The 10,243-nt window shown below is 38.5% G+C and overlaps 1 protein-coding gene across 1 annotated transcript; it reads right to left on the bottom strand.

Annotated features, from left to right (window-relative positions):
• Positions 1-4,234: 4,234 nt before the first annotated feature.
• Positions 4,235-9,805, bottom strand: LOC140239821 (cytochrome P450 2J2-like). The gene is made up of 6 exons (XM_072319642.1): positions 9,735-9,805; positions 8,532-8,784; positions 7,209-7,360; positions 5,478-6,088; positions 4,636-4,963; positions 4,235-4,413 (listed from the first exon to the last, which is right to left on the bottom strand). The coding sequence occupies exons 2-6, from the start codon at positions 8,756-8,758 to the stop codon at positions 4,235-4,237; spliced, it is 1,497 nt and encodes a 498-aa protein (XP_072175743.1). The 5' UTR covers positions 8,759-8,784; positions 9,735-9,805.
• Positions 9,806-10,243: the final 438 nt, after the last annotated feature.

The following is a 10,243-nucleotide window of genomic DNA, read 5'->3' as shown; positions in this document are numbered from 1 at the left end:
CAAAGCATTCGTATGTCAGAGACAGGTAGGTAAATGCCCTCGAAAACTGAGGCAAGTATGAAAAAAAAAAAGTCTCGCGAACCATTTGGTCCCCCCCCCCCCCCGGAAAAAAGGTCGCGCGACCTCCTAATCATCTATACTGCAAGTAGTTGGACTGAAAAGTTATTTTCATTTTTATTAGGTTTTACTGTCCAATGTCGTAAAATTGTCCTTCATTTTCATTTCATTCCATTCAAACTCGTATGTTTGAAGCGGTGAAGTGACTTTGGTCAAACGATTTCACTTCTGTGCTTTCAAATTCGTTTTTTTTTTTAAGCGCCCGTTTTTTTTTTTTTTAAGCGCCCAATTAAATGAGGGGCGCAAGTTGATATTCTGATGTAAGCATTCAATTTCGAGCTTAATTGGGCATGGATTCCAAGTTTATGTATTCAATTAGTTATAATATGGACTCGATAAGCACGTGAAAGCATTTTCAATTTCGTTTTTGAGCAAACGATTTTCAAAATTGAGCATTCAATTCCATAATCCATTTATGTATAAATATACAAGAGTGATTATGTCCACTTGATCATTGAATGAGACTCTCATATTTACCTTAAAATTCATCATCGCGATCAATATTTGTTTATTTGAACATCCAGATTTTGTAGCTTATGATTGTTTGTTGGTTTTTTTTTTTTTTGTTGGTTTGTTCATTTCCGACTAAGAAGATGGCTGGATAGTCCATATTCAGCTATGCCAAGCTGGTCTTTCATGGGGTCCAGTTGGATGTGAGGTGGGACCTTCACCGGGTTAAACACTCTGCTCTTTGCGATGAATGAATGAAGCGGGATCTTTCACATGCATGAGTTGTGACTCTCTTTTACACGGGACCTCCATTTTATGTCCTATCCGAGGGACATCTTAATTTCAACTATAATCATCATAATGAATTGTGATCTTTATTAGAGTTTACATACTTATTTGCATCATCATATGTGATCCGGATGCAGACGTCCTTAAAATTCAATTGTAAATGCAGCATATAAGTTATGCATTTTTAATGACCATAGACTTTCTGATTTGAATGCTCCTGTTATGAACGTGTTAGCCTATAAGCGAATTTGAATACTTGGAAAGAGCTGGCGACGGGGGGAATCGGAATTGAAAAAAAAACACACACACACACGAAGAGTTTACCATAAAAAAACAGCAATGCCAGGGAGCTTGTAGCCACATGGTATTACTATATTGTATGGAGAAAAACGCAGAGGTCGCGCGACCTTTTGTTACCATAAAAAGGGTTCACGCAACCTTTTTCTGTGACATGTTTACAAACTCCCACTGACGACATTGAATGAAGGTTCGGTTTTCTCTTGACGTTGACTTTACGATAACTGTCCTTCGTGTAATCTATGCAACGATAATCATATGAGAATGCAATCTTTACATAATTATATTCTTACTCTAAGACATTTCCAGATAAACATCGTCATGATTGTGTACATGGCTTATTTCAGCATTGCTTAGGAAAAGTCTTTATTCATGGACCTTACAAGTAACACGTCTTTTCGTGGGCTTATGCCTTAAAACCTACTTGAGTGAATGTAATCCTGTGGACTAAGTGATAAAAAGGAAAAAGGCTGTGAAGAATGTGTGAAAAAAAGGGAAGCAGGCAAAGACAGAACGAAAGAATAAATGCTACAAATATCAAAAAGAAGAGAAAGGAAAGAACACAAAAACTAGAAAAGCACTCCGAGGGAACACACCTCCTGAAAGCAGCCATGATTTCCTGTTTCATAGGCAGTCTACATCACAGTATATACACAAACATAAAGGCAGATAGGGTAGATACAATACATTTGGTAAAAATCTGATCATTCGGTGTTGGGTTGCTATGAGACGAAGCTTATTCTATTTCCTGGTATGACGCCCTAATGCAGTTTGATTTTTGCCCTCGCATCCTCATGACACCTAATTTAATTGACTCTTTATTACTTCAAATATGAACACATTCTGCATGTTCGGTGAAAATCAGTTCATTCTGTTCTCCTGTTATTTTGTACACCAACAGACAGACAGACAAATAAACAGATAGACTGGCGGACAGACAAACATACGGAACCAAAAAAAAAATAATAATAATTACCCCCCCCCCCCCCCGGCTGCAGGTTTCACCTTCTATCGGAGATATATAAAAAGGAAGTCAGATGTTCTAGACACGTGGTACATGACGACAGCGATGACGGCACAAAGCTTTATCCAAAATTCTAAACGTTCATAACCTCTAAACGGATGGTCCGATTTTCTATTACACACCAATAACAAAATTATAAACACACAAATAAAGATATTAATTACTTTGATTGATTTTTTATAGTTGTAATTACATTATTCCAGTCAATGTCGGACACCTGTGTGATTTTTAATTTGTCGAGACATGTGATGAATATAAGACCACACACACACACACACACACACACACACACACACATATATATATATATATATATGTATATATATAATATTATGTACATGTATATATATATATATATATATATATATATATATATATCATAAAATATACAAAAGATCTGGCGAGTGTGAGCAACGAGTGCGACATAAATGGGGGCTTATCTGGAAATGCGAGTCTTCAGTTCTTCTTGTATTTCTATTTAGACATCACATTCACATTGCGAGAGCACTGGAATTCATCAACACCATATATATCACCATATATATATATATATATCATAAACTATACACAAGATCTGGCGAGTGTGAGCAACGAGTGCGACATAAATGGAGGTTATCTGGAAATGCGAGTCTTCAATTCTACTTTTATTTCAATTTAGACATCACATTCACATTGCGAGAGCGCTGGAATTCATCAACAAAAACTCTACAATTCGTTAACGACATAGATATGTGTAATGCCCCTCACATCCGACTAAAAGAATTTGATGTTTTGCTAAAAAAAAAGAAGAATCAAGCTATGGAATTCAGATCAGCAAATGTCTCTATTTAACATGTTCAAGACGAACATATTTTCCCTCAAAATACAGCAAGTATGAAAAAGAAAACCAAAGAGATACTCACTCCATGTACATCTTTTCCACGAGAAAACCAATGCAATATAATACAACAACCACCTCCATGATTTCAATATTACATAATTGGCAAGTGGATTGATTACAACGTACAGAATCCTGTGAAACATAATCAATTATTGATTAAATCAACCATCTTGTCACTTTTAGCAAAATTTATAAACGCGTATGATACAGGTAGACCAAAAAAAGGAGGAAAAACAAATGCTCTACATTTCACTGTCTGTTGTCTATCAAACAAGAGAATAGTAACGTGGCATTCTGGATCTCATGGACTTTCAATTGAGCCTATCAAAACATTAAATTTTAGTCATTGTCCATATTTAAGCTATGATATGACACATTACCGTTTTATGGAAATTCCGTTAATCCATAAACAAATATAACATCGCATGTATATGACCCATTTTATGAGTACTGTAATGCAAGGCATTTTGGCGTCGAATTAGGGCCGACGGTCATTCTTGCGGCATACAATTTTCACCGGCATTTAATGCATTTGGTGTAGACGAGAAGTATCGCGTACATTTTAATTTTGCGAAATTAAAATGCAGCGGAATATTTCTGGTTTTACGGTATTTGTATATACACGGGTATTCCCCTGAGAAGTGATTATATCCCTAACTATAAAACCTACTGAGCGTGAATAATACATTTTGTGTAACGTTTCTGTTCATAATTATGCGTAAGTCATGTATGCTGGACGTCCTAGTCAAGTTTTAAATATCTTATGGCGATCCACACAAAATGTATCTGATATAGGCCTATTCCATGTTCAAACTATTCATATATTTGTGCATAATGTATGTACAGCTCTATATGCATTTTGTGACTAAATCACATCAGATCAAATCGATTCAAAATGAATCATACACGTACATCTATTGACACAAACTTTTAATCCCTCCAATAAAGGCACAATGTCCATAATGTATTTCATAACCGTAACATCTTTACCAATGAGAAAGGAGAAAGTGACACTCTGACTATTACATGGAAACCAAAACTGACGGTATGTTGAACGCAATTTCAAAGCAATAAGGCACTCTTATTTCTTCTTTCTTGTGGATTGTATTTCTGGTAACCATCTTGTTGCTGTTGTCCGCCGTTATAAGTTTTGATTCCTTACGGGGAGCATCCGTTCCTTAGCGCTCCTGGCATATCACCTTATAGGGCTTCGGGAGCAAACTTAAGGATCGGTGGCCGTAGCTAAAGTCAGCCTTGGCTCCCGGGGGAAGAGATACCTTGAACCGCTGCATGATGTTGGTGAAGAAGAGAAACATTTCCATCTTGGCCAGCTGCTCACCGAGACATTTGCGACGACCTGTCAATCAAAGAAAAAAAAAGTAGAAATCAATAACTATCATAATGATTATCATGATGAGAAACATCTTTATAACGACGATAATAAAGATGAATTGATATCAATAATGTTATTATGAAATTATTAACAATCATATTGTTGACAAAAAATGTAATGCACCTGCTTGTGTCTTCCAAGTAAATTTGTCTCACTAACAATCTACACGATGAAGGTCATCCTTACCTGCGCCGAAGGGCATGAACGCGTCGTGCTTCACAAAACTTTTCCCATCTTTGGACAGGAAACGGTCAGGTCGAAACACTTCCGGGTCGCCCCACACCTTGGGGTCATGATGGATGTACAAGATGTTCATCCCGATGTTTGTTCCCTTTGGAATGTCGTAGTCCTTGATCTTAATATCAGCCGTGGCTCGATGCGGGACACCGATAGGAGCAATGGGTCGAAATCGCAGCGCTTCTGTGAGGACCCCTTGGGTGTAAGGCATTGCCTTTTGATGCTCGTATGACGGCGCTGTGTCCAGTCCGATCTCTCGTTGTATTTCAGCAACAACCTGTAAACGTTCCATTTATATGTCGATTATTTTGCTCTATGTCAAGTTTGGAAAGTAATCACTTAAAGCTCAAAATACGCTCGTGTTGGTTTGTCTATTGTCGTGTTCATGAAACTTGGAGGTTGAACCAAAAATGGCTTATATTGCTGGAAAGTTCAGGCAAACTTTAAAGTTATACCATCTATAGAGATGAAAGTAATTCTGATTAAGAAAGATTAGCAACTGAATATGCGCCAATAGTGCTCTCTTTATAGTTGGCGATGTTGACAAAGCTTTTTTGTGTGTTATTTCACGTTTATAAGCAAAAACTAATAGTGCCCAAACAACTGCTACTCCTACGTAGCATTATGCAATTCTTGAAAAACCATTCGTATATTATTTTTCTGTCCGGCACACGGTCGATTTTCATGATTACATGGTGTTTTTTTAATGATATTTCATGATAGATAGCTGTTACCATTGGCAGAAGCATGGTAGTAGTTTAAAGGAGTATTTTTAGTAATTCGTGGGTCACCTTTTCTTGGATTTCAGGATACGCAGCCATGAAAAGAATCACCCACGTCATTGCTGTTGATGTCGTTTCGGTCCCTCCAATGAAAAAATCAAAAGCGATGGTTGTCGCCTTCTCTAAACTTAGCTCCGACCTTTGACCAGCTCTTTCCAACTCGTGCACTTGGTTGATGTACATATCGATGACGTCTCTGATGTCATTTGGGTCAAAGGTCTTTTTGTGCTCCTTCACTGCCTTATCTAAAAATTCTCTGACGCGGACCATTTTATTTCTCCTTCCGTTGCGAATAAAAGTAGGAAAGTACCTGATTAGAGTTCCTTCCTCGGCAGTTATGTCATTCAGGTATTGCGTGAGTTTCTGGAATAGTGGATCCGAATATTCAAACCTGTGTCCAAAGGTGATGGTGCATATGATATTTGAGACGGCCCACATAAAGTTGGAATGTGGGTCTAGCGGGGCACCACCCTTGCTTACAAAGGCATTTGTCAGCATGCGCGCTTCCTCGTTGATGCGACTTTCCAAGCTCCTCTTCCCCATGCCAAAATTGCGCAGAGCGTTTAGACCGAATCGCCGATGGTCGACCCAATCTGCGCCCTCCGAGAAGGCCACCCCTCCTGAGGAGTGGTAAGAGAATACAGAATGTATGAGAGATAATCAAACAATCGCAGGGGCGAATCGAGGAATTCTGTGAAGGGGGGGGGGGGTGGGGGCGCAACTGATAATTCTGGTGCCACTTCCGGGTTTCATTTTTTTCTTTTGTTTTTAACGAAAAGAGGGGGCGTGCGCCGGTTGTGACCCCTCTGACCAGGCGGTTGGAGAGATGCATACTAGTAGATGTAAGATTAACGTATTTGATAGATCGGAAACTAGCTAGCTAACTGGACAGATACACACCTGTACCTCGGTGAGAAAATATTTTGCCATGCCTTTCTGATCAGTGATCAAAGTATCTAACTTTTTGTAAACTTTTAGTGAAAACAGACAGACATCCTTTCCTTTTTTCTCCCTTCTATCCTATCTCTACGAAAGTCATCCCTCCTTCCTATTTTTTTTTTTTTCGATATGCTTAGGTACAAGGGCTACATGCAATTCAAGCCACGCTTAAGCTGTAGCCCTTCTGTATTTTTCCTTTTATTGCTGATACGTTTTGCTGTACATTGTAAAGGAAATGAAGAAAATATTCTTTGTTGACAACTTATGTTTATGTATACGTATGGCACCAATAATTACATATACATGTACAATTATGTGCATATTCAATGATAATACAGGATAATACCGATAAATCAAATCAAAATCAAATCAAACACTCTACAAAGCCAGAAACGTTAACGCTGATAAATACACATGACAATGTTAACTGTGGTTTGAATGTCAAATATGAATAGGCAGACATGGGGCTATTCATTATCCAAGGGGAGCTAAGCTAAGGTGATTCTTCTCTTGCGTTTGTTCAAATAAAGTTAAGTGCAAGCAGACTATGCCCTGTTGATATCATGTGATCTTCAGCACTTGATGATGGGGAGACCTGATGTTAAAGAGACAAGTGGTGCTGATGAGGGGGAAACGGTTGAAATGTAAAAGAGAAACGGACAGACTGACAAAGAATATATTGGTAAAGTAAAGAGGAAGATGGATACATACAGATAGGCTGACATAATATATATAGACATGAAATGCACACAGATAATTGGGTAAGGAAAATAACTACTGTGATGTCACACGATCTCTTACCATTGTATTTCACAAATGTCTTGAATTCTGGGTCCGGCTCCCTTCCCGTTGTGACGTCAGCTTTCTTAACGAGAATTTCGTTCACCAGTTCGTGGGTTGCCAAGAACACCATCTTTCTGTCACCCAAGGTGAAGTACATTACGTCTCCATATCTATAAATGGCAAGAAATGTCATAACAAATGTGACGGTTTGGCAATAACAACTGAATTTGAAATGGAAAAATAACATGCTTTGCAGTGCAGCATGTTCTCACCTAAACATTTCCATTGCTTACTTTCTGAGAGGGGTCCGAAATTTTAAACATCAGTGCTCTCACAATTGAAAATAAAACGAACCACCCGACCCTCATCTCTTAGTTCGTATTAGATAAAGATTATGCAATAATCAATCTGGATATTAAAAGTCAGCACTATCTTGTCATGAGCTTAGTAAGCATATGTATAGTTGTTAAAGACTAGCCCTTTTAAAAATCACCTTATTCTAATTCTTCATATGATTTTATTTCAAATTTACAGAGGAAATATCGCGTCAGCGACAATTTTGAAGAAAAAGAAAGACATTTATATATTGATTTTCAGTTGAAAGCCGTGTCTTTCTTTCATAGCCTCTCTGCGGAGTTTGAGAAGAAAACAAAACAAGACCATGCATATTTCATGAGTGCAGTGAAATAAATTGATCAACTTGAATGTGTTAAAAGAATAACACAAAACCGCGGATGTATTTCATATAACTTTGTCATGTTCTTTATTTTAAACATTATGGGTCAATCCAGTGGAAGCATTTTTCCCAGCTTTTTAAGTGGAACTGGCAGTGTTTTCTGAAAAGACCAGTATTCGTCTTCTTTTCGGCTTCAAGTCCGGAAACGAAAGCTAGCAGATAGCATCGCATCTTCACATCTCCCTTTCTCACTTTCGTGATGTGTCAAGAACACGAGATTTCATGTCTCGACTTCACGCCTTTTAAGGCGAGGTTGGGAGATGACATCTCAAGACTTTCCTTCTCGCCTTCTCGGACCCCTAAAGATCGTGATGACGATATCATGACGCTGCCCGACTAACTCGGGCCCAAGTATCAAATGTATTCTAAAAGACGAAGGATCGCACCCAATCTCGAGGGCGGTAGTTAGACGTATACACTTTCGTACAAATTGATATGTCAATCAATGCCATTTGCATGGCCCCTCGCCTTGAATTAGAGGCCCTTCGAACACAACTATCATCGAAGATAGCTTACAACATTAAGTCCGCATGAATGTAACTTATGTGAAGGTGAACATGGTTAAGGAGGAAAGATAAGAACGATGGTGGGAGCTATCTTCTCACCTTTTGGAGAGGTCGTAGATGACTAAAATCGGATTCTTGAAGATACTAGAGAACGCAAAGAAGTAGTTCTGCGGCCAGGGGAGGCTGGTAGGCCCTGGTGGAAGATTGTAGCGTCTACGGCCCTTGGTACGCCTCAGCACCCAACTCAGGCCGAGACAAAACACAACACCAAGTAGAACACCGGTCTGCCCGACTTCGGACAACGCGTTGATCACGAGGTTGATCATGATGATAACGACGACGAGAACTGCGTCTGAAAAGAAATGGAAAATATTTTGAAAATTTTATAGAACTTAGTTTGTGAAATCATGTTATTGCTAGGTGCCTGGTTATTTTTTATAACACCAGGCAGAAGTTTGTAATGCACGAAATTTCAAGCAGAAAGACATAATTGAACATAATTGGGAGGGATTCTGCATCACGAAAGTGAGCATATCGTCCTCCTACACCATCATACCTGCATAATCACAACTATAAGTCAAAAACCTAAATTTTCGTGAGCAATGTATCCGGTAAACCAAGTCAGCAAGTTAAGCATTTCCCGACCAACGGGGGCAAGTATTTTTCGTAAAGATTAATTTAATATGACATTATAGGAGGGGATGTCTTCGTGCAATGTAACTGTTCTACGCCCTGACTTCTCTCATTAACACACAACCATCCGGTAACAAGTAGATCTATAGAACCCCTAAAACACACCTTCTTAAAAAGAATAGGAATCTTATACATTCCCCGATCAAAATACATTCGGCTGTTACACGAATGCATGTGGGTTGAATAGGTTCTCTGACTGGCCAATATGTCTGCATTTCGATTCGAGTGGACTGTAAAAGAGAAAATAAATTTCAAACTTAGACTCTGTTTTAAATGGGACAGTGGATCAGAACTAAAATAAAGACATTGTCTATGTCTTGACAGAGACCTGAAGAAATTTGACATTCGAGAAGAAACGCTTCTAAAGCAAAAAAACACCAGTAAAAACATGCTTATTCGATTTTTAAAGTAAAGAAAAAAAGTCGTTACATCTGTAAGCATTTCTTCACTAGCACTTAAGCGCTGAGTAATTCCATGTTCCCGTTACACACACCTGGATTAAAAACATCAATACCTAGCCAGTATAGCCCATTCTCATCTATATATACATATTAATTATTGCAATCAAAGAGAATACGAATTGGATAAAGGTAGGATGGATATACTTACTTTGATTCAACAATGAAGAAAGCAATTTCTAATTCTCAAGGAGTCTGGAGACTGGTCGTTTTGAGCCAAATACCTGATGATGAATGTCTTCACACGCCTACTATAGCCGCTTATATCCAGAACAGAAAAACACTGTTTGGAGAAAGCATAAGAACCCCCACTGGGCGATAAGAAACCACGTGTTCAAAGTCAACCAATAAAAAGACGTCCAGTTTATGAGGGATAGGACTATGCCCTGCAGGTAATCATAACTTCATCTAGTCGAGCTGCGCGTCTATGGACAAACGATATATAAATTTTATCAAATCAAATCCTTTTCACAACTGTTTTTAACCATATATCCACAAGACCTTCAAACACAACGGATGTCAAGTGTATAGAAAGGTGTTTGGGCCAGGAAAATGACGATGAACAAAGCATTTGTTTGTCAGGGACAGGTTAGGTAAATGCCCTCGGAAATTGAGGCAACTAGAAAAAAAAAGGTCTCGTCAACCGTCTGATCCCTCCAT

The sequence above is a fragment of the Diadema setosum genome, chromosome 16 (assembly GCF_964275005.1).
Source record: "Diadema setosum chromosome 16, eeDiaSeto1, whole genome shotgun sequence".
Taxonomy (NCBI): Eukaryota; Metazoa; Echinodermata; class Echinoidea; order Diadematoida; family Diadematidae; genus Diadema; species Diadema setosum.
This window is presented reverse-complemented; position numbering and strand designations above follow the sequence as displayed.

Bases quoted from the DNA above. Each gene is read 5' to 3' on its own strand.
- LOC140239821 (XM_072319642.1), bottom strand. From the start codon at position 8,758: ATGATCAACCTCGTGATCAACGCGTTGTCCGAAGTCGGGCAGACCGGT. The intron at 6,089-7,208 runs GTAAGAGATCGT...ACCACTCCTCAG, and splicing joins GACATTTGTGAAATACAATG to GAGGGGTGGCCTTCTCGGAG. The intron at 4,414-4,635 runs GTAAGGATGACC...TTTGATTGACAG, and splicing joins GTTCATGCCCTTCGGCGCAG to GTCGTCGCAAATGTCTCGGT.